Consider the following 25,487-nt stretch of genomic DNA (forward strand, 5'->3'; position numbering starts at 1 on the left):
GTCATGTTGAGATAGAGCCTGGGGGAAGGAGGCTGCACAGTGGCTGAAGGGTCACTGATAAAGCTTTCTACAAGTAAATTAATCCTTTCAGTTATTTTTTTCCAAAAGATGTGTCTGACTGTTGTATACTTACTAACCTGTGATTGTAACTGTTGTTTGTAAATATGTGGACTGGGCAAGGAGGATTAAAAATGAGGAGAGAGAAGTAATATTTCAACTGAAGTATAAGATTGACACAAGAAGAAATAGATATGAACTGCTTACGACTGAAATGGGAAGAATCAGAACAGTACTTTATCTCAGGAAGTGGTTTCCAGTACATGTTCAGCTGCTGCTCCCAGTTCCTCATGGGTGTTGCCAGTTGCATGCTTTGACTTGCTTCCTATTAGCTGCACTAAAGAAATAAAAATCATTGTCTGGGTAACTGAAATGCATTACTTCTATCAAGTGCTTATGCTTCAGGTTAATTGCTTGATCTACATCTGGATAATAATTAACAGTAAAGATCAAAACTCACAGGCATCAGTGACTTGAAAGTGCAGCCATCAAATTGCTTGTCATCCCCGACTGACTCAGTTCAATGTGGACTCCCAAGGTTAGAAGTATAAAAGTAAGGAGCAACAAACTGAAACGTGTGGGAGCAGGCCCAGATGTTGATGTTGGTGGAAAGTGGCCTTTTATACATGCCGGCATCATTACTTTTCAACAGCATCAAAGAAAAAGGTGCTTGTTTGCATGGATTTAGATATTTTTGCTGTGTGTTGTCCTGTAGGTATGCTTCTTAACAGCTGTTCCACATCAGGATTCCTGTTGGTGGCTTTTTGTCTCTCACTTGTGTGTTAATTATTCAGCAGATCACATCAGTCAGACTTTTCCCAGACTTTTCTGTGGACCATAAAACTTGTCCAACCAATCTTGTCCTTTTACTGGAAGACTGCTGTTTTTAGTAATGACATAAAGCATTAAGCAGTTTTGTCATGGACTATTATGGAGTTGCATCACAATCCAGACTGTCTTAATTATTCTTTACCCCGTACTGCCTCAGGCTATGACCTCAAGAGCTAAACAAGGTCATGCTTGGCTTGGATGAAAGAAGTCAAACAAATTCAGCACTACAGGAAATATTAGTGATTCAGTAGGTGAAGAGACACCCCTGAGTCAGTGTTTTCCCTGTTCCTCAGACTGGTAAAAGACGCTGCAGCTTGTGTCATGAGATGTAAAACTGAGATCCTTTGTTAAAAGTTTCAGTGCTATTCCTAGTGAAACGAAAGTGTTAACTCAGGTTTCCTGCCCAAGTTCAGATTTTTCAGGCCTATGTTCTTTACACATTTCTGTTTTCTGTTTTAGTAGAGTCATATTATCATCTTGCTCTTGTCTTAAACTGTTTCTAGAGTTGTTGGGAATGTTTGTGTTCTAGAGGTGCTGACGTGTTTGCAATTGGCAACAGATCAATTTGCAGAAACAATGGTCCATTTTGACATCTTTTGAAACCAAGGGAATTATATACATGTAAGAAGTGTCAGGCAAAAACTGAAAAACTGCCAAATGTGGTGTTTCTTTCTTTTAGCGTGTGCAGAATAGGTTTTTTGCTTGAATATGCATTTTTGCAATGTGGTTGAGTGAGCTCACACTTACATATTTTTGTTTTCCATAGGATTCAAGTGCCCTGTATGTTCAAAATTTGTATCTTCTGATGAAATGGATTTACATCTTGTGATGTGTTTGACAAAACCAAGGATAACCTACAATGGTAAGAAAGAAGTAAGCTGATAATTATTTATTCATTTTAAACATTACAGTAATCATAATTCTTCATTGAGTAAGATATGCTGGTAACTAGTTTAGCGGACTCAAAAATTATGTATTTTTTTTGCTTGTAGTTTATTTTTTCAAATTAATTTCTGAGAACTTGGTCTATTTTATGCTGCATGTCAATTTGATTTAGACTGTTGACTTTGTCTGCAAATCTAAAATTCTTTTTATTTGTGTGTGTTTATTCCATTTTTGGCCACAAGATCAGATATTGCTCAGTGCACGTGTAGTGTCCACTTGAGATATGTGTAGCATAAACATCCTCTAATCTAATGACATGAAGCAGTGAGGTAGGTCAGGAGACATTATAAAGGACTGTTAGTTAATACACTACATTTACATGTTATTCGAGAAAATGACCCTTTCCTGAAGGAGCTAAAAAGCTCTCCTTCTTCAGCTGATTGCATATATAATACTTCATAAAGACTGGTAGATACGTATGTTTTTGTTATTTTGGTGGAACTTGCAAATGTCAAATGAATCATCTGTGGTAACTCTGGTTTTTTTCCCTACTACTAAGTGCTGCTTCTATGCAACCTTTGGTGCAAGGCAGACAGGACTTCTGCCACTGTTGGGATCAAACATTTCTATCACTATGGCTTAGGCTGACACTCAGTTCTATGGCAAGCACATAAAAAAGTTTCAGAAAACTAGGAATTAGAAAATCTTACTGAAATCTTAGTGCCTACTTTGGCAGAGCTGCCCTGCTATCTTACAGTGCCTCCTGAATGAGCTTGTTACTCGCCAGCCATCAGATGTGGAATACATGAGAACAGAATGCGATTAGAAATAAATTGTAAAGGAGAAGGGAGTTGGACTCTGGAAGTGCACAGAAAAAAGTTGAGAGTCAGTGGTCACAAGTTGCATCATGGATAAATCTAATTCAATATAAGGTAGAAATGCCATATAATGAGGGTGGTCAAACACAGTAGCAGGCACCTAAAGAGTCTGTGCAACCTCCATCCTTGGAGATGATAGCAATTGACTGAACAAGGCCCTGAGCAACTTAGTCTAACTTGGTCCTGCTTTGAGTGAGGGGCTGGACCAGAAGACTTCCAGAGATCCCTTCCAACATAAGTTATTTACTACATAAATAACCTGCAGTGTTACAGGCTTTTTGACTCTCCTAGCACCTTGCTGTTATGGTATCCTACACTGGATTTTTTTATTGGAACAAGACTTGAAGGTGGTTTTGGCCCACCTTATCCTTTGTCTGGATAGCAAAAATGCTGACCCTTAATTGCAAAAATAAATTAAAATCACATACTTCTAGTTGAGAAATCCATTTCAAAGCACAGCACTCAGGAAAAGTAAATATTTTCTTTCTCCTTGTGTTACCAGGCATGTATCTGAGAAAGTTTACTTCAGCTAACAGAAGAGGCTTTGTTTCTGTTTCTCTTGACTTTTTAAATTTCGGACTGAGCATTTTCCAGCATAAGTTGATAGAAATCTTTGTACTGAAGGATGCTGAACATTAGGGAGAGGCAGGCGAGTCACCCCAGTCAGGGAGGGATAACACACTTGGGATCTGTTAGGGTGGAGCAGGAGGAGGCAAGCTGGCAGAAAGTAAGCCCTGGTGGCAATCCAACCAATGGGATGTGCACAAATTATGAGTTGACTGGACCGAAATCCTTTGCTCCTGATGCTTCCTACATGTATATATATGAGTGCACTCAGCTGACTTTGTTTTTTTTTCCCAAAGATACAGCAGTTACATACTGTAATCTCTCATTGTTTGTGATGTAAATTTGTATCACAGACTTGCCACATTCAGACTTTTTTTTTTTCCCTGCATTATTTCTCTCAGCTGGCATGCTGCTGGTTGGAGCTCCTTTGGGCCAGTTTGTTACCTTTGTGCAGTCTGTTAAGTCAACACACTTCCGTATAAATGAGAAGTAAAACCTGCGAGTGGGACATGAAGCCACACTAGATAATCTGCAACACGGCAAAAGCAGTTGTGAACAATGCAACATGAGTTATTGCCAGCAACATGTCATTTCTTAATTTAGGAGTGTGTCTGCTATATATAGAGCCTCAGAAACTAAATCTAGGAAATGGTTTTATGAGCTTGAAAGGAGAAAACTACTAAATTACATGGACTGGTCTGAGAGGGACACTTACTTAGCAGTATGGTGTCATTCTCATAAACACTTAATTGAAGTGTGCATTGATCCTTGCAACTCAGATGATTAGCTCCTGGAGTTGTGGACTAAATCTTAAATTATAACCTATAGCTGGTTATTTAAATTACTGCAGCACAAGGAAATGGAGGATATGGCTGTAGAGTTGTGCAGTGCTCAATAGTTACTTTGTGGTGTGATTGTGATGCCTTTAATGGGGCTAATGAAAGAGAATTAACTAGCAGATTGGTTACTTAATGCTGCGATGATTACAGGCCTAGAATGGCATGTGAATGTCTATATGCATGCTCTGCGTTCTTGGATATTTTGCTGTTTGCCATCATGAGGAGATCAGTGATGGATCTGCCTTTTTGTCATTAGCTGTAAGAAGGGCATCTCAAGTTTTACTTGAGAGAAAAAATATGTTGCTATCAACTTTTGCTACCTTCTTTCCAAATGGAAGGCATCTCTTCATGCTTTACTTTCTCATTCTTCTATTGGCCTTATGCCATGCATACTCAAATAGAGGCAAGTAGGTATCATGTGCTTGTGTTGGTCATTGGTGACCTATTACCACTAGCAGGAAAAATAGTTGGAGTTTTTTTTCTGTATTTTTCCACACCTTCTTTTATCTCTGAATTTTATGTTACAAGTAGTTGAAGGGAGCCTTAGACATTGCAGGTGGTGAGATGTTTAAAAATTGAGCAGTTGGATTGAAGTCTGCTTATGTCTAGTTCTTCTGTGTTTCCTCATGGTACTGTAAATGTAGTAGTTGTTCTTTCTAAGAAACAACAGGGAGCAAATTGTATGTATTTTGTCATTCTGAGAAGACAAACCTTCTTTCTTTCTAAGCATGAGTCTGAGGCATACAGTCTTCCCCACAGAAATGTTATAACACTGTTCAGATGTGATTTGAAGTTTGAAAAAATTAATGAGTCCTCCCAGCCAATCTTTAATTGCTTTCTGAGCTACTTTTGTGCGTTGCATTTGGCAGTAGGAAGGGGCAGTGAACTGCAAACTCTGGCAGCTGTCTGATTTACATGTGTGTTCTGAAAGAGAGTGGTCACAAATTTGTCCCAGTTCTATGCTGCAACTTGTGCTGATTTTCTTATAAATAAATCAGTACATTTTATTAGCCTTATTCTTTCAAAATCATGTGACGTGCCCGCACAGAGATCTCATTGCTTACTCAGTTTGGTGTGTAAAAAGAGCTCTTTCTTTTTTTCTGTGGAACTTTGTTCCAAGTATATCTTAAACTACTTCTGGTGCTTGCACGTGAACCAGTATCTAGGCATTTTGATACAAAGGCTGGTTAAATTAATGGAATTATGCAAGAATGTGGTGGTGCTTGGTGTTACTGGCTTAAATAGCCTTGCCTTTTTTTTTAGCAATTAAAAACTCTTTTCATACTGTTACTTGCTGAGTTGCTGAAAAGCCAGAGTAGGCCCCATGGACTGGTTAGCCACAGGTTGCTAAAAGCCAGTTTTAGCAAGAAAGTGGGTTACTTGCTAGTTGATGGATATATATTTTTTTTTTTGAAAACCACTGCTAAAATATTATATAGCCATACCTATTCCTTTTAGCATCTCCATAGTGTTAAATGAGGCCCCTTGCAGCATCTCATTTAAGTTTGCCATGGTGAATCATGCAGGGAGCCCAGTTAGGGACTACTCTGTGCAAGATGTTGCTTACGAGGTAGCCCTGTGTTTTGGTCAGGTAGAGGCACTTACTTGAGTAACACTCAGTGCTTTAGAAACAGCTTGCCTTTAACTCCCTGCTGATGATTAGCCCTATATGGTTTAGGTTTTGAGTATAATTATTGTTCATTTTGTGTTCTTACAGTAGTGATGTTCTTTTTTTCCACTGGAAGATGTTTTATAAAAATTGAGGAGACACAGGAGAGACTTGTCTTTAGATGCTTGGCAACAAATGCAACCAACCAATTCCTCTTGAAGAAACCTTGTAGTTGGTTCTGAATTAATTAAGTTTTTCATTTCAAAATCCCTTTGTTTGTTTCTCAGAACACTTTGTAAGACTTTATTATGATTATTAAAGGGCCCCTCTGAGGGCAGGGACTAGCAGACTGGCAGCTGGCCAGATGGGGAAGCCAGTGACCCTGGAGAGCTGCGGAGAACCAGTCTGCTCACTAGACTGGTTGGCTGGCTCGGCGAGCTGGCCTGTCCTCTTTCAAAAGTTTTGATTGAATTAGCACATTCCTGTGGAATATTTTGGGTTACATCAAGTCAGCACTTTGTGTTGGAACGCTGTTCTACTGGAAACTTTCGAAGCGGGTCTCCTTAAAACCGCTTGCTCAGGGGTGGTGCTGCTTTGACATCAGTGCTGCTTTCACTTAGACCACTCTGCGTTTAATTCAGATATGGCAGCGGGTCTGATTAGTGCCAACATATTTACTGAGGTTCATTTTATGGGGAAAAGCTTTTGCTTGTCTAATTTCAGAGAGGGAGAGTGTTAAGACATCCAGTGCATGAGCTGCTGGAGGTTTTTTCCTTACTCAAGATACCTACTTTGCAATTATTCTTTTTGAATTACAATAAGTGATTTTTTTTAGCCTTATCACACCAAAAAAGAGCAAGGGATCAAACATCACAGATAGCAGGGGTTTACATATATGATTTTATATTTTAATTTTATCCAGCTCTGTTTTGAATGGAGAATTAGTATGTGGAAAGATTGTTATAGACAGAATATTGAAAATTAATGTAGGTGTACTGGAAGGAAAACACGAGTGAAACTTGATGTGCTCTTCTATCTGGCAACATACTGTGTTTTCTGGGTTGTTCAAATCCAATGCACTGCTAGTCAAATATTCCTGTGCTGTCTAACTGAATTCAGAGGGACTTGTGCCATAACAGCGTAACTGGTTTAGATTAGCAAGGATGCAAAGCAGAGTTTTGTCATGATGATTTACATACACTGTTTATTGTAAATCAGTTTGAGGTACTGGGTTAGGTTTTGTCTTGTGAGTGAAGGAAAATGCTGGTACTGCCACATGCTGAGGCCTGCATGTGAGTGTCAGAGTTCTGAGCTGGAATCTGTGTGAGCAATAATCCTGCTAGGGGAGTTGTTGACATCTAAATGACAGCCATAACACATGCACTTCCATCAAAAGTAGAGACTTGAAGATGGGCATGAGCCACCTTAAGGACTAAATAAAAATATTTTGGAAACATTCTTTCTGAATGGAACTGACCTAACTTTTTCTAGCACAAGTTATAAGCTTTGTTAATTGGTGGCTGTTTCAACATCTTTGGGGCAAGCTACTTTTGCCAGAACTTACTCAATGTATATTGCTCTGTAGAAGAGAAGAAAAATAACGCATCATAACCTAACATTTGGACCACCAAGGTACATGATTCTGGTAGTTCTGCCCCCTGGATGACTTGATTTCCTTGGTCGCTTCAGTGTACAGAAAAAGGGAGAGTATTTTACTCAGCAGGGCTGATGCTGTCAACTGTTTTGACTGATGCACTCAAACCTTCAGTGTGGAATGAAGAGAATAGCTAACTTCAAGTTCACTTCTCTGCCAGGGTTCCTGAGATCACACCCTAAAAGACCTTGCAAAAGGGCATCTTGCCAGTCTGCCTGGAAAAGCTTAAGCCTTCTTCCTTGTCCTCATCCTTTAATAGGACTAGACTTTCAGCAAAGCAGTACAAAATAATACTAAGGCAAATCACTTCTTTCATTCCACTTTATAAAATTCTCCGTAGAATTTCTCATTTCCTCCATTTTTGGAGTTTAACAAGATTCTTGGCTAAAAGTTTCTAGCTTCTTGCTCTGCCCTGGATGGTTCTGTGCTCTGTCCTCAGGGGCGCTGGGGAGGGAGAAGAGGATACTTGATAAGGTAGTTAACAAGACAAGTGAACAGACATTTGTCCTGTGCTTGCAGTTAAAATAGCAACACTTACTCTTGTTTTGATCTTGTGTACTCATGAACATCCTTCAGAGTATGCAGGAGGTTCATTCAGTTTCCCTAATGCTTTAAAACAGTTTTATTCAATATTTCCTGAAAGCAATTAGAACTGTTGAATGTCTGTTGAACTCTGAGATTTTGCTTCTACGGGTAGTAGTAGAAGAACGTTACTAGAGTAAATGAAATTTTCATTTCAGACACAGCTGTTATTCTGTGAATTGGTATAATACCACCTCAGACTTTTCATAACTTGTCTTGGAAATCATTGTTACAACTTAAAGGAGGGAAATTGTGCTTGAAGAACACAATTTGTAGTTTGTTGGTAACATTTGAACAAAGAGGAAACTTCCTGGTGTTCACCAGTGTAAGCCATGGATAGCTACTCTTCCAAACCAGTTCAGTAAAGCTGTATTTCCTTCCAACCAACAGTTTTTGGTACCTTACAGAAGAAAATTGATACAAAACCCACCTGTAACAGTTTGGTTTTGTTGGGGAGGAGGTGGCTCATTTTAAAGAGTAATGCTGACAAATGTCACTAAATAAAACCACGCTCAAGTTCTACATGTACTTACCTCCTAAAGGGGGTAGGATCTGCTCCAGTGACCCCATTTCATCCTCAGTCAGTGGATGAACTGAGTCAGTCTGTGATAGTGTGGAATTGCAGCACTTTCAGTCTCCTTCCTCCACACCCACAAACTGTCAACCCTTTGTTACGGAGTTGGAAAAGTAAGCTGTGTTTTTCTCATGGTGTGGCTGTGAAGAAGGCTTCTGAAATGGGAACATAGTGTAATTGAGAGGGAAGTGCTTCAAATGTCTGGAACAGCAGTTCCCAGAACTGCAGACTACCCCATTTATCTTGCTAAGATATGATCTCGGAGCTTTACTGGTAGTGGTTGAGGTATCAAATATTGCTTATTATTTTACTTTTCACGTAAGAGAAAAGGGAGGCATAGATTTGTAAAGAAGCTATGACAGCTCACTTTCATGGTTCAGGTTGGGGATACTCAATAGATAATGCTGAATTTTCTTGCTGTAATGAAGTCAACATGCTGAGATCCTGCCAAGAAGGACACACTGCAGAGGTCACATACATTCATATCTTAAACTTTTCTCTGTTTGTTGTGAACGGGACTGGGTCTTCTGATGAACCTTTGGGGAGAAGGGTATTTGGTAGGTGACTACGTACTTTCCCTTGAGCAACACCTACATCTGCTAGACTGAACTTCCTGTGATGGAGTCATCACAAATCACTCCTGGCCAAAATAGCTGCAATGTCACCTCATACTTACTTCAGCTCTTTAGAGTGGGACAACAGTTTTTTTTCTTTCTCAGTACATTGGGATCGCCTTTATACAAATGCATACGTGTCCCACAGGAATATTCTATATGTAGCACTGGGTAAATACAGTAAAGCTTTTGACAACTATAGGACAAGCCTGCTTGTTTCTGAAAGAAATAGAGAAAATAGAATCATTCATGTGCTGAATAGCTCAAGTTGTTTCTTTTCCTTATGAGCTGCTCCTAACTCAGATACTGCCGTTGTCTTGCTTTGGTGCTGACAGCGCTGCTAAAGTCAAATGACAATCCTTGTCCCAGAAAATCACAGATACACCTGTGAACCAGTGCCACAAAGAACATCTGCGGGTGACAGGAGGAGTGATTCAGATGGGGTTAGCAGAGGACCTGAGATATTGTGCCGTGTGGCATTGTGTTTCTCTTATATAATGGCAGCGCAGTGCTGCATGCAGCGGAAAGCTGAGGGACAGTTTTGTTCGCTCGCTGTGCTGTGACTCTGTGTCATGTGATGCGGGCAGACAGGAGCTACCTTCCATGTCTTACACTTAATCAGTCTTTAGCTCGGCGAGGTCATTCGGAGGATGTCATAAATCGTGTCTGCAACTGCTGCAGTCTTGTGACTGCTGGGAATTTAGCTTCGGGGGAAATAACGTTCCTAGTTTTGCATGGTAATTCTGCAGTCTTTACAGCTGATACTTCAAAACCTTGAGATTTTACTCCTTTGTTAGCAGCAAACTGACTTGCTTCCGCAGAGCAACTACAAAAAATAAAACCCTTGAAAATGCACAGCTTTTCCTAATCTTAGAGAATAGGTTTCATTGGCTGGATTTTGAAATAAAGCTACTTGAAATCTTTAGGTTGTGAAAAATAAATGCCAAACTACATCTCACTGAGACTGAGTGATCTGTGTAGGAATTTTGTGGTATTTCCTTCCCTAAATTCCTCACTGTTTTGTAGGAGCTAGAAGAGATTATTTGCAGATCAGGATTGCTTTCTAAAGAAATATAAAAGAGTAAGAGGCACTTCTTCTTGCTCAGAAACTGCCTCAAGGACAGATCAATTAAGAGTATTGTCTGAAATGTCATTTCTATTTTTTTTTCCAGATTAAAGTTTTACTTTAAAACCTGCTACTCTTTGATGACTTAAATAGTCTTGTGCTTCTGAGTTGCAGACTCGACCCTTCAATGACAAAGAAGTCAGTCCAGCTTTTGCAGGAGGTTTCAGTGGTAGAACAAGCCTAGCTCTTCAGAAAGAAGCCGGGTTGAAAACCCTGTTAATGAGAGAGTACTCTCTCTTCTAAACTGAGGGTTATTATTACTGCTTACACAGGAGAGAAGATTACCAGTTTTTAGTATTTTGAACAAAATCTAGTGATTCTAGAACAGGCTGTAAATTGCCTATTGACAGGAATGACATTTATGAGATACTGACATAGGTACAAAATACTAGACTTGCCTATTGTATCCCCCGCTAGAGGAACCACCTTGCTCCCTGAAGTTTGCCTTTGTCTAATGTGGCTATAGATTTGTTTAGCTGCAGTAATGACCCAAACTTCTAATGCACAGCTGAAACATGAAAAACTTCACTCTTGCTAGATTTCATGATGAACTATATTAACACTTATGAAACCTTGTTAGTTTCCTCATAAAAAACTCTGATAACTTCCATTTTAACCCTGCACTAATAGCTAGGTAATTTAAAGCTATATCCATTTTTCTTCACTTTGATTGTGTTCCTCATCCCTTCCTTTCTTGTACGAAGTTTCATTAGATAGTCTTCATGTATCAAAGCAATAAAGTAGTATTCATTGATAATTTTTAGCCCATAAATAGCATTGATTTGTTTGGAATGAAGACATGGAGGGAGGAATTATTTGGTTGATATTTTTGTCTTTTTCTCTCCCCAGTTCTATGGAAATCTGTTTCAATCTGTGGCTTTCTTAGCTGAAATGCCTTGTTGTCATGATGGTATCCAACAGTTTTGCTAGCCTGTAGATTTAAAAAATGAGGAGAAAAATGAAACTTAATATGGTTGTAGAAATATACTGCCAGATTATGTGCATAAAACTGTGAACAAATACTGGAGAATTGTCTTTGGGGACTTCTGTGATTTTTTTAAAAATACATCTCCCATGTTAATCTTTTTGTAAATCACGTTAATCATTTGTGAATGGTCATGTTTGCTGAATACTATTGAAATAATGTGAGTGTCTTTTATTGGACTTACTTGCTAGGATCTAGAAATTGATGCTGTTTGTTTTAAAATATAAAGGAGGGTTTACTGGTGGGGTGTTTGGTTGATTTGTTTGTCTTCCCTCTTGAGATTAAAGACCCATATACTCAGTATCTTACTAGGACAGTATAAACCCATAGGTACCTGTTAGCACCAGAAATACTATAACTCTGTGCTTACCGGAATAAATTATAATACTGGATTATGGGTTAGTGTAAGCAGGAAAATTGAGATAACTTTGAAAACTCTGACTCAATAGTTGATGATATCAGAGCTTTGTGCATTCAGACATGTTTTGTGTTCCATCTATATCACAAGGATAATTATATTTAAAACAGGAATAGCTTGTAAAATGCAGTCTGTCTACTGTGAACAGAAAAGACAGACAAGTAACAATTATGCAGTGATTTATATCCCTGTCCTGTGTGTGCATGTTGACACCAGGCATTCAGTTTTAACTTGGAGAAGGCTGATGGGAAAAGCACCCTGTAGGCCTAGCACCTGGCACTGGGGTTAATAAGCCAGACTTTATGCACACTGTGTTTTGGCACCAGCATTTTCTTTGTGTGTTGCTCAGTTATGCATTGTATCTTCCCCAAGAATAGTGTCTTAGTCAGACACACCTGTTTTTCTCCCCTCCTCCTGTTTCGAGCCTAGGTTCGTAGTTTCATCTTTCCTGCTGTCTTCCTTAGTGCTCCCTATGCATTCATTTTGCATCAGATCAAACCAGACTCCTCTGCAAGCTTGTAAAGAAATAAGGCAGTTATTTGGCCAAATTTAAAAGCCTGGAAAAAAGACTTGGCAAACTCATTGTGCTCAGGGCACCTGTAGGAAGCCTGGAATAGGAACTTGAAAAAGGACAAAACACTGAATCAAATCTTACATCCAACTTCAAAACAAGTCACCATTAAAGGAACCCATGTTGCCGAGAGTAATAGGATGGCTAACTGCATCTGAGCTTCTTCTCTTCATTCCTTCTCTGCCTCTGCTCTTCAGGGATGCTATTGCCCTACCCTTTACTTCCACGAAGGTTTCTCCTGTGCCAACTTCACCTATATTGTGTTAGATGAGAGTTCTCCTAGATTTCATTAGACCAGCATGTCCCCATCACACTCTGTTGCAGACCATTACTAGAATGCAACATCTTACTGAAAGTTATTACAAAGCAATTTCTCTGGCTTCTGACTGTAGTTTCAGTGATGGTGAATGGTTGAAGCCTTGCCATTTGGAAAAAAAATATTCTGCAATCTTTTTGGTCCCCTTTCATGTTGGGGATAAAATAAGCTTAGTCACTTGAAAAAGCTGCCAAAGCAAGAAGGATTTCCTAACCACAGTGGGATTCCCTCTGTACAGTCACAGCAATGTCCTGCACTTGCAAGATCTTTTCCAATTTAGATCTTTCCTTCAGCTTGATCAGAGACAACCATCTTCTGTTGTACCTACTCTGCCACATCCATGCTCTGCTTTACTTTCCCAGTATTTGTGAACCCTGTTGGTGATAGCATCCACTCTTGATTTGGAAAAGTTGCTCATTTTAACAGGCTCATATTTAAGTCTTCCTTCTGACCTTAAAGCTATTTGAGGAGAACTGTCTGCACAGTACATGAAAGGAATTCTTCACCTTCCTCCTAACCACAGTGGTATCTTTTCCTCATTAAACCATTAACTCAGATTTCCAAGTGATTTACTACCAAAAGAAGCTTTTGTAGATAAATACTCTTGGGGTTTTATGCCTGGTTGATTGTGGTGGGATTTTTTTGTTTGATTTTGGTTGTTGTTTTGTTTTTTTTTTTTTTGTTTGGGGATTTTTTGTTTGTTTTTGATTTGTTTTTTTTTTTTAAACTATTTGGTAAAGAAGTCATCTGCTATGCAAGTCAAGTGGGACTTCAGGCCTCTCTCATTTTTCGTGAGTGTGCCCTATTTGGTGACAAGACTTAATCTCTGCCCATTGCTCACGAGGAAATCATATAGCTCAGCTACCTTTGGACTGGACCTCGGGATTGCAATCCCAAATTCTCAACAGGTCTAAATTTGAATTTTAGCTATCATAGCAGTTTCTTAGTGCTGGTACAGATTAGCAGGTACATGTAAGTAGCCCTTAAATATTTTACTTTGTTTTACTCCTCAAAGATACGAAGCATTGTTTAGCAAAGAATAAAAATTGTAAAAGATTTGCATGTGTGAATCCAGCACTGATATTCTTTTTTCTTGCCTACTTCTGGAAGTTTCCTTCATCCCGGCTATCTCCAGCTCCCTGTAAGAAACAGTCTTCTCTGCAGACTCTGTCAACAATACATGCTGGTTGCCCCTGGCTGTTTACTCAACCACTCCTTGTTTTGTAGCATTTTTGTGGTATAAGATCCTCTTTGATGGTAAACTCAGCCTTAAGAAGTGTAAATCTCATGGAGCCTAGGAGGAGGTATTCCCCAGGTGATAGTTCCTTACATTGTTTCCTAAGGAGTCTTATTTTGCTGCTGTTCTGTTTCTTGTGGGTTTGCCCCTTTACATGCTACTTTTGATTTAAGTCCTGACATTCAGGATTAATACCCAGTAACCTGAAAGATCATGTAATATTGATTAAAAAAACCAAGAAAACAGCCTAAAGACGCCTTTCTTCTTCCTTGCGCTGCAATAAGCAGCTTTTGTTTCAGACAGTATGTGCTGGGGTACAACATTCATGGTGGGGTTTCACGCTGGGCCACTAGTTTGGTACTGTTGCATTTAGGATTGAGTGCTTTTTCACTCATTCGCCTCTTGATGAGTCAATATTCAGAAGTATTTTCAGCTCCTAGGAATAGTGTTTCTGAAGCGGTGGCAGGGAGGAGCCTTGGGACAAACACAACATCCCGAGGAGGGACTACTCAAGAACAAGTTACCTCTTGTGTCATTGAAAATACAAATATATATCAGTCCAGTTGGAATGGGGACTTAGTGCAAGATGGTTAAGGCTGGCACAAAGTCTCTTCACATCACATTCACGTTATAGAGAACAAGGGTGTTTGTGGTTTGTTTGTGAGCAGGTGCAGCTCTTTGGACTGTATCTAGACTAAGATTTGGCAGTTTGTGGATGTGATGCTTACAAATGTGGTGAATTTACTGACTTTACAAGTCAGTAAAACAGGAGAAAGTTGTTTAGCTATCTTGAGATGATTAAACATTCAAGAGCATCTCAAACTGCAAGCAGACTGATTAAACAGAAGTTGGAAAGACTGTAGCTTGAGCAGAAGTTTCAGAGTCAGTCAGGTAATTGTATCAAGAGCAAATTTTGAATCACTGTGAAAATGAAGAGTAACTCTGGCAATAAATCTCAAGACAGAAGCACAGGACATTTCATGTCCAGTTGGACTGATAAAATTTATCTTGTCTGAGTATCTGTTTCACCCCAGTGCTTTCTACCAGAATTATAAATACAGACTGAGAAAGTTGGTACACTGATCACGATAGCATAGGAGCAGCTGTGGATGTTGTTGCTTGGAAGGGAGGAGCTTTATTTCTCAGAACACTTGGCCTTTTTTCCAAGCCTAACTCTTCACTGGGAGTCCTGGGATGGAAACTTGACTTTGTCTATGAGCAAGGTGTCTTAATTGGACGTTATATGGAAGCCATAGTATTTAAAGTTGGAATTTAATTTGGGTTTGGTTGTTTTGCTTTGTTTTGGTTTGGTTTTTTGCAGAACTCTAGCTTGTATTGACAACCTGTATCTTAAAAGTTGCAGATAGATTTCCACTATGGCCACTGAAGCAAACCTATTTTGAAAATAACTGCTTCTCTTGGTGCACGAATTCCTCTCCCTTCTGTATTATTTAGTATACCTAATCAGAATTGCATCAAGGTAGCTAGGTCTATACAGGCTTTATACTCATCCTGCTCCCCAAAATATATTTCTATTGCTACTATTTCAGTTTTCATTGTTATTCAATAAAAAGTGAGTGTTTTTTCTCTACCATGCACTCTATCATTATCTGTCTGAACAGGAAGCATCTAGCTATTTCTCAGAATTAGGTTTCGAAAGCTGAGAATGTCCCACAAAAATCTAAATCCAGTTCTTCAAATATGGGGTTAGCTGAGAAACAATGAAACTTCTGCAGCCACCTCCCTCTAGCTCAGCACTGGGTTGCTATGCAAATATTGCAACTTAGGACTTATTCTGCAAATACTTTTCTTGTGTGACTTTCACTTTCTTTGTTTGATGTGCTCCCTCCACTTTACCTTTGTGTTTTAAGAGGGGGAAGCACCAAATGTTTGTGCAGGAAGTCTTTCACGATGAGTATCTGTTTGTGTATAGATATCTCACCAACACTAAGCAAGGTGAGAGGGAAGGGGAAAACAAGGGTAATGCTTGGACTTTGAATAGAAAATTGTAATGGGCTGCTGTGTTGCAAGGTGTGAAGAGTGAGATGCCAAACAACACAACCCTCACACCCCACAAATTTATCAAACACAGTGTCGGTACTTGAGGAAGTGCCACACTTGTTGTAGCTGGTTAGTCTGTTTTAGACAGGTTATGGTTTTGTGTATTGTGGTGAGGAAGGTGTTTTCAGATTGGTTAAGTTCTAGGTATTACCACACAAGTTGTGCACTGATGTTTGGGGTTTTTGTGCCAGTTCAAAGCATGCAAAAAGTTGCAATGTGTGCATGGTTGATTAGCATATGGGTATTAGTTTTTTTTTAGCTGTATAAAAGGGAATTTGGATTGAAGTTACTTAGAGCTGAATTCTGAATTTCTACATGCTCTACTTGCTGGCATTATGAATCCTGAAAACCACTTAGCTGTGGTTCAAGTAAAAACACTAGATATTAAAAATCTTTCCTTTTGCATCTGATCTACAGGAAATTGCTTGTATTAAAGAAATAAGAAATGTTTCTGGTCAGGAACCCACTGTTTCTTCAGAAGGGTATGTTCCTCACTGAGGGCAGTGCAAGTTTAATTTTTGACTGTGAAGGTGCAGTCTTCACAGGTGAATAAAGCTAATGTCTGTAGCTCTGGCTTGCTAAATCTGCTGACAGACCCTGTAGCTTGGAAAGCTCCAAGTGGCAAAATAAGCATCTTCTGCAGTGAGAACTGAATGATCTTGCTCCTGCTATTGAGAGCTCTGAGCGCTGAAGAATCTCACTCTCCTTCAGCGTGTCTTTCTGCCTCAATTTTTGAGCAGCAGCAAAGGCCTGACCTGGTCATCCATGAATGATCCCTAGCTGGAAAATGCTGAATCAAGGATGTTCTTCTTGCAGCAGCCAGAATACTGAAGAGCAGGTAGAGCGCCAAAAAAAGAGCTTGCTCTCCTAGTGCTTAGTGTGGACCAGGAGAGAGAGCTTTTGCTTGTAGCCAGTACCAAGTTGCAAAGATAGTTACTGAGCCGCTCAAGAGAAGCAAACCCTGCGTAATGATCCGTTTTCCATCCATTCCAGTGTCTTATTCGCCCAAGGATATTAACCCCAAATAAGAAGGCTCTCTATACTGTTCTCATCAGACAGTGGCTAATGTTAATCTCTTCCTCCTTTCTCCAGTGCCTGCATTGCAACAGTAAATGAAATGAGGTGATTGGGGGTGGGCGGAGTGGTAGAACAAGTTGGTCAAGGGAGAATGATATTTTGGGGAAAATGGGTGTGAAGAGGAAGAAAGCATAGTAGGAAATAGCTGGAGAGGAATGGAGAGAGAGAAAAACAGATGCAACAGAAGCTGGAAAGATCTAGTAAATCAAGTCAGTAACATGTAATAAGAGTATATTAATCACATACACAGTTGCTGGCTACCAAATAAGTTACCTGTGGAAAATGCGGGATTTTGAGTCTACTTGTTTTTGTAAGTGTGTAAGGAGAAAACTTTGGATCATCCAAGAAGGAGATATCAGTAAAAGTGTAAAATAAACTCTGCAATGTGGATAAATTCATGCTATATATGGGAGGAAATATGTTGGTTTCTATGTGTCTATAACTTGATGTGTTCTCAGTTCAAAAACAAGCAAGGCAATTCTCTAGTACTTACCTGAGAGAAGTTTTTGGTAATCGGCAGCAAAAATTAATGAACCTGTAACAGGCCTATGGTAATACATCCTACTTAATGAAGTTTCATCAGTAATTTTTGATCTGTTATGGCTCGTGCCTCACCAATTTTCATGCTGTTAAGATACTGTTCTGAAGGTTTCTTCCAGTAAGTTTAAGTCATATTCCTGAAAGGATGCACTTCTGTGTTATTCTTCACTGTTAAGCTAGCTGTGGTGGCAGCTTCTATGGACATTTAAGCTTTAGAAAACATACAGATTTTTTTTTTTAAAAATGTCATATTGGATTAGATCAAAGGTCTTTCTAGCTTAGTGTTCCGTTTTCAGTTAATGCCTAGAGAGAAATGAAATACTGCAGCTATAAGGTGGTATCTCCCCAAATACTATCACAGTCTCCGTGATTTGTGACTTGAGGTTTTCTGAGCCTATGGCTATATCTATCTGTGTTTTAAAAAGAAAAACAAAAAGCAGTAGCACACATTTTAATGACTTAATCCATAAGGTATGTATTGCATGTGCTTTCGCAGTCCTCAGTTTAAAGACAGACTGTTTCATTTCAGACTGTTTCAGGCATCGCCTATAATTTTAACCAGGGCTGAGTCGGTGGCTTTGATAGTTGTTGGATATATTTTTTCAAAAGTTCTAGAAAATGTTTTTAATTGGTAAAGTATGTGCAGAATTGCTGGAATGATTGCATTTTAATCCAGTACTACCTATTTTACTGTAACTGCAGGAGTGCAGTAGAATTTCTTTTTCAGTAAAGATAAAAGCAGAATTTTAGGAGGAAAAATGACTGACAACCAGAAGTTAAAACAGTAGTAGTATTAAGAAGGAGTAGAAGAGAGGAGTAAGAAGGACTTAAGCAGACACAGGAGGGAAATACTACGCTCTTTTGCCAAATTTCATCTTTGTCACCAGTCTTTGGCTAGTGAGTACTTGTTCAAATAGCTGGGAAAGTGGAGAAGTGTTTACCTCCTATTTGGTGCAAGGCAGATGGATGTGGGGGTGTGGTGAGTGTTTGTGTATGTACCCATGCGTGGGCGAAATGGAAAAATGTGGCCTCTGCTTATTTCCTCTTCCCACTTTCATTTAGGTAATACACTCGTAAATGTTTTAATCATAACACTGATGAGATCTCAAACTGTTCTTTTCTTTTTAAGAGGAAAAAATAAAAAAGAAAAGAAAAGAAAGAAAAACATATCTGCTGAATTACTCCAGGAAAATATGAAAACAAACAAATTGTTCAGACTGCAGTGTTTCTGTTTGAAATGCTTTACACTTTTTTCCGTAACAGATACATTTAAAAGTCAGTGTTAAATGGCCCTTAACCTGACTTCCATCTGGTATAAGCCAGTGTTGGTACAGGAGAGGGCTGTATGAAACAAGTACAGAAGAAATTGTGACCGGATCCAGATCTAGCAGGTTTTTCACTCCTTTTTCTTTACCTGAGATTGATGATCCGAATCACCTAAAATGTTCAAAAGGGAGTCAGACCCAAAGCATTGTAGGTCTTTGAAGGATTTGGTTTTGCTGTTGTCACTGTGTGTAATCAATTATGAGCATAATTACATGGGTTTGGAGTCTGTTAATGTGCAGTGCCTAGTTGCACATGGGCATTTATAGCAGTTGGGTATTTTGTATTAATTTATACTTTCTCTTGAATGAGAGCTTCGTGGGATTTCTGGGGTTAATGCAAGAAGTAGGGAATGCCAACTCATCATTATTGAAGAGGAAGAAGAGCATTGAAACCCGTTAACAAAATCTCTTCTGCAGGGGTGGCAGAACTCCACCATGTTTCTGAGGCCCCATCCATCAGCGTTCACACCAGGTTCCTCTGGCACGACAGGGCAAAGCCCAGTGCTTGCCTGGCTGCTCATCCCAGTGGGAAGGCCTGGGGTGAAGCCAGGGAGGGTGGCAAGCTGAGACTTGGACTAGGACATGCATATTAGGGCCGGTATTGGCGAAAGGGAGGCTACTGGCATTTGGGGAGAGTACGGGAGCACTGGGGGGAAGAAAAAGGAGTCTCAGACGCTTACGCCAGGGCTAGTAGGAGATACAAATGTTTGAACTGGCATCTTGCCCTCATGTTAGCGAAAAGGTGCAGAACCTTGTTAAATCGCTCAGCGGGAGTACAGACCCAAGTGTTGTACGGTCTGGGGAGCACACGATAAGCCAGACATGTACAATAGACAAGGATGTGAAAGCAGTTCACAGGAATGTTTTCTTTTATAAATTGTATTTTCTTTGGATAACTTTTCAGTTTTTGTCATTGAAGCTTGACTAAATGCTTCCCTCTTGAGAGTGCTGAGAGAGGCTGGGGATTAATTCACTGGAGGTATCTTAGTGCTATTCTGTTTTGGGTACCAGCTACTGATCTGATAAAGTGAATCCATAGAAAAAAATACCTTTATTAAGTATGCTCTGTGTATAGGATACACGCTTGAATTATTAACGGCACTTCTACCTGTAACCTAACAGTGGGAAGAGAGTGGGTCTGCTCATAGGACTTTTGGCAATGTACTTCTGTAAAGATGCAGCCTAGGAGAGTAATGTCTGAGGGCCTCAGGCAAAGATTAATATCTCTGTAGCAGGACAATGCTGTCTGGAGAGTCTTTGCCTCCTGATGTCAGATATTAAAATATCTTTTTGTAAAAAAAACCCAAAACTTAAAACCAAAAAAACCTACCTCAAGGAAGTATTTATCCTTAGCACCCTCTTCTGGGCAAGTTCTTCATGTCAGGATTTTGTAACAACAGATAAGCGTTCTTAAGAGTTTTGTGTTGTTTTAAATGGCTTTCTTTCTTAGGTACCACTAATGTTCTCAGAAGCCTATCTGATAGAACAGCAAAAGCAATGCCTTAATACAATGCCTATCAGTAATATTACCATGTATAAAATACATGTTATATTTTCTTCATTGTGATAAGTGGATAGTGTTTATTATTTTGTTTTGAATATTTTTTTTCATAGCAGTTCACCTCATTTTTAGCTATTCTTCACATATCCTCATGAAGATGACACACAGGTGGCATTATATTGTATTTTTAGCATAACCAATGAAAATAGCAGAGACTGAAATAAGCACTCTTTTAGAAACCCAAGCACCTGCAAGACAGCTTGCTGTCATTCTAAGGGAAACAATGTAGACCTAATTTCATTTCACTTTTTGCTGCAAAGAGAGCTTTTTAGCTGTATGCTTGTCTGTGTTTGAAATGCTGCAGTAATGAATATTTGAGCCACTAGAGAGAATAGCTTAAAGCTGGTGGCTCCTCAGTGACACCTGGAAATCATACTCTCTATAATAAACATTCCCTTTAGGCTCCTTTTGGTTAAGAAGGGGAAGCTTTTCCCCAGACGCTCTATAAGTTTGAATATGTGGGCTTTGCTTTGCCAAGCGTGCACCTTTCTGATCTGCAAGAGATGCAAACCAGCTTGATTGTTACGTGGTCCCTTTTTGGAAATACTCTGTGCACTGTGTGTCTTTGTGTCTAACTGGTACTTTTAACCTGCTTCTGGCAAACGGAGCCTTACGTGATCTCCTGTTTTACTTTGTGCTAAGACTGAATTCTGCATCCCACGTTCTGGCTAAGAGAAGTGTCCAAGAGAGAAGGTTTTTATTAAAAATAATATATTTTCCCAGAAACTTCTGTGTGAAAGCCAACTCTTGCGCATTCCTAGTAACTTACTTTCTCCTCGTTTATTATGGCACTTGGTAATGCTGAAAAAAAAATAATATCTCCAGAAATTTAGAGTTATTGGAGCCATACAGGAGTGATCTTTCCCTGATGGAAAACTCCAACTCCTATTGCTAACAGTTGCGTACCTGACATTGAGGAAAAGGTGGATGGGATGTGGTAGAACACGCTGACATGGTGAGAAGAGGAGATTGAAGGTGTGAAATAGGAGTACCAGAAAGGCTGGTGAAAGAAAGCCAGATGTGTAGAAGAGAGATGAGTAGGAGAGCAGAAAAAGCAAAAGATAGGCTAAGTGTTCAGAAGTTAAAAAGATCTTTACTTAGTTCATTACCTGCAGTGTCCTGTCCGGAGAAATGTTACGTTTAGGCTTAAACTTAACCTCCATAGTGAAAGCGGAGCATGGGGAAGAGGCGACAGCTGGGAAAAAGCCACCCAGCATGAATCCTCAAAGCCCTGGTGGCATTATGTGCCACCTGTGTGAAGAACCCAGCTTCTTCAATGCTTGGCTCTTGGGGTCTGCAGCACAGCGTGTCTGTCGTGTGATCAGAGCACAGGTTTCAAAAGTCAGACCAGAGTCTGCATAGTGGGGTATGGATCTGCTGGGAGAGTATAAACTCCATACTGACTGTTGATTATGGCCACCCCCTCTTCTCCATCTGGGTGTCTTCTTACAGGACTTCATTTTGAGTTATGGCTGTTTTCAGGAAAGAAGCTGAATCATAACCATATTTTAATTTGAGTTGCGAAAAGGTCTCCCATCAGGAATCTTCAGTCACCTGGTGTGTGATCCTCACCTTGACAGAGCTTTCTGCAGGACAAGGAGTATCTTCTGTAGCTGTATTTTGCTTGTAGTAGTTGGCTTTTTAACCATGTAACTTTGTGCTCTTTCTTCAGAGGATGTGCTGAGTAAAGATGCTGGGGAGTGTGCAATATGCCTGGAAGAGCTGCAGCAAGGAGATACTATAGCACGGCTGCCTTGCCTCTGCATATATCACAAAGGGCAAGTATTCCTCAGGATGCATATAAAATTCCCGAAGTTTGCGTTTATTGGGTAACTCCTCTAAGCGGTGCTTAAAGGAGCACTAAAACTTAGTTGCTTTTTATATTTAAAAAAACAAACAAACAACAAAGAAGCAACAGCAGCAACCCTAAAGCTGCTTTTAAAATTATATCTTTCCCCCTCTCCACTGATGTATTTGAAGTCAGTTTTCCCTACTCTGTAGTCTTCTCACACTTGCATGAAAAGCCTACAGAAAAAAAAGGTGAAATCACCTGTATGGAGAAGGAGCACACATCATAGCTTATGTTGTGTGTACCTACATAATAACAGTTGGGTTAAATGCTGATAGACTTGGGGAGGAGAGGGAAAACATGGTTTATATTTGTTTTTACAAGTGTTTGTAACTACAGGAAGTAAATGTCAGTGAATGATAGAAGCAAGATGATGGTGTTAGTAGTGAAATAACCTGTGTATAAAAGCTGGATAGTAATTTGTAAAAGGCTTCCTTTTAACACCTAAGATACTTGGTTATTCAGCAGTTTTTAATGCCCAAATATTACTGTGGTTTGGGGTTATTGCATTTTCAATGAATGTTAAAATATATGTGTATATGCATATACTTCTTTGTATAATATAAAATCTTGCTATTCATTGAAATTCTGAGAAACTAATTTATATTCATATCTTACTGCTAAATGTTACTGAGACATTCATGTCAGTTGTTTTCATTTTTGTCTTGCATCCAACAGCTGCATAGATGAATGGTTCGAAGTAAATAGATCTTGCCCCGAGCATCCATCAGATTAAGACAAGATTCATGTTTTTAGGTAATATTTATTTTTAGATGTGTACATTTCAACAATAAATACCTTGATTATCAGAAATAACTCTCTGTGCTATTTTTTTTAATTTGTGAATTTGCTACTGTGTCTCAAAACTGCAGTATTAATCAGTAAGTATTGACGTATATTGCAATATGTAAAAGGTTTCTGCACCTTATGTGGCATGGTCTGAAACGATGTATTCCAGTTTTAGTGCTGGAAAGTGGCAAGTCAGTGCCAATAAAGCTTTAGCATTAAGTTTAGAGAACAGTTTTTCCATGGAAATGGAACGAAATTAGAATGCAGTTGTATAATTTTGGATTGTTCCATGAGCAATGGCATTTATTTCTGATGGAAAGCTTTTGGAATCATATGAAAAAGTTGAAACTAGGTATTTTCAAAACCCCTTTCATGTTAGTGCATTCCAGAATGTTTAAAATAAATAAAAAATGTTAACATGTTTCTGTCTGTCCCATCTTACAGGGGTACATATTTTTCCAGCTTATATTTTGTGTTAATGATTTCAGATCTGCAATCAGTGTCAAAGGTTTAAAAGACAGGTTTATTCTTTCAGTTGACTAGTTTGAAAACTTTATCTTGCATTAAACTACAGCTCTTAAGCATTGCAAAACACACCAACAGTCGCCATAGTTCTTAGAGAAATGGAGATATCTGAAATTCTGGCTGATGTTCTGATGAAAATTTAAAGAAAAAATCTGAAGACTTCATCATTATTTGTTCATTTGTTTCATCTTGCTTTGTAAGTCTGCATTGCAGGTCACATTGCAGTGCTATGGTTGTTGCAGGAGAAGCATAGAAAACCTGAAGGAACATATCCTGCTACAGGGATAATTGTTTTAACCTCAGGGCAGTGTTAGTCAAAATTAATAAACAAACGTGTCCTGTGTTGCCCCCAACAACTAAACTGTGGAAGAAGGCCACATGCTGTTTATGAACACATTTGTCTCTGTACACGCTCATGGGTGTCTAACCTCATGTTAAATCCAATTTGCTTTTTTTCACAGCAGAAATGGTGATAATTGGGGGCTTAGGGAAAAGGGGAAGGAAAACACGGTGGTTGTGCTCATGCTGTTTGAGTGTGTTATATACTGAAATAGCTGAATTGATGGTACTTTGTCTTCTGCTTTTCTAACAGCTGCTTCCACTGATCAGAAAACGTAGGACATGTGAGGTTCCCTTGCTGAACACAGCGTGCCTGGCTTGAGACTTCCAGTTCTTTGTGGCTGAAAAAGGCAAAGATGGACAGCGACATGGAAAAATATTGCAGACACCGGTTACTTGCCAGTAGTGCTCGGTATACCAAACACTCACGCAAAGGACACACAGGGATTTTGAAAATGCTGCACATTCTGTAACAATCGACTCCCCACAGACATTACTGACACTATTTCGTATCGAAGGCCAAAGTTCCTAATTTCAGCCTAACTTCTGGTTCTGTGAAGAAGCGGGTTATTGGACATGTTTCCTACTGCCTCAAGCAGAAGGGGAGACATTCGATATGAGCTGTCTGAGACCCTTGCAGGAGGATGGCTCCAGTTTTGAGTGGGAACGTTTTCACCTTCTCATTGGCTGAAGAAGATTAAATGGCAAACTAAATATAATCTAACAGTGTGACCTTAATTTACTGAATTCACACCCTGTTTTACGTTCTTCACTTTTGTCAAGAACAGAACACATAAACTTCTCTGCATAGGAATATTATATTTCAAAATTTTGTAACTAAACCTTTGTCACAATGCAGTCCAAAGAGTAAAACCAAGACAGGTAACTAATTTATATTGATCAAGCTATAGGGATTGTTGAAATCTGCACATTGTATTGCTATTTAAGTAACTAAAACTTCTCTTTTACTGCTTGTGAGTAAAAACAACAAAAAAAATGCAGCAAAGCAAAATCTTACAGCTATGCAACTTTTTTTTAACTAGGGAAAAAAAAAAGAAGAATTACCAATTTTAAGTGCTGCCAGTTAAGGTAATTTGTTTAACGGGTATTTTTTTAAAAATGTTTCAGGTAATTATTTTATTGTACTACTCTCATCTCCAGGCTGCCTCCTGAGGTGTAAATGAATAACTGCAAATGTGGCACAGCAAGAGGTTTTTGTAGGCATGAGTGAGATAACATCGAGGTGGGATTTGTGTTTAATTTTTAAAACACTTCTGTGCAAGTTTTTGTTTCCTTGTTTGAATGGGTTTTTTGATGGCAAGATCTGTAGTACTTTGCATCTAAATCCTTGGTCTCTACATGTGCAGACCAGCATTTGACAGTGTGGTTTGTTTTGTTTGTTTTTTTTTCCTTCAATGCACCTGCATTTGTTTAATTTATTGTTATTTTACTGTATTATTTTGATATAACTAGGGCTCCATGAAACACAGGATGTCTCTGGGAGGGTACCCCAAGAAAAACTGTGGATGAGTATTAGTTCCCATAAAGTGTCACAGTTTAAAAAAAACAAAACAACAGAAACAAAAAGACAGTAAACTGGAAGAGGTATCAGGGCTTTGAATCCTAATTTGTATATCAAGAATTAATTGTAACAGATTCTGAATTTCACAGTGTAGGG

At 39.1% G+C, this 25,487-nt stretch overlaps 1 protein-coding gene across 1 annotated transcript; it reads left to right on the plus strand.

Moving 5' to 3' along the window:
* Nucleotides 1–1,654: 1,654 nt before the first annotated feature.
* On the plus strand, nucleotides 1,655–24,699 carry LOC104547109 (E3 ubiquitin-protein ligase ZNRF2; the record flags this gene model as incomplete). Its single annotated transcript, XM_010192682.1, has 4 exons — nucleotides 1,655–1,750; nucleotides 21,980–22,085; nucleotides 22,835–22,912; nucleotides 24,063–24,699. Coding segments are annotated over 3 exons (260 nt in total), but the record flags the coding sequence as incomplete, so codon positions are not given.
* Nucleotides 24,700–25,487: the final 788 nt, after the last annotated feature.

Source organism: Mesitornis unicolor, unplaced genomic scaffold (assembly GCF_000695765.1).
Source record: "Mesitornis unicolor isolate BGI_N332 unplaced genomic scaffold, ASM69576v1 scaffold51389, whole genome shotgun sequence".
Taxonomy (NCBI): domain Eukaryota; kingdom Metazoa; phylum Chordata; class Aves; order Mesitornithiformes; family Mesitornithidae; genus Mesitornis; species Mesitornis unicolor.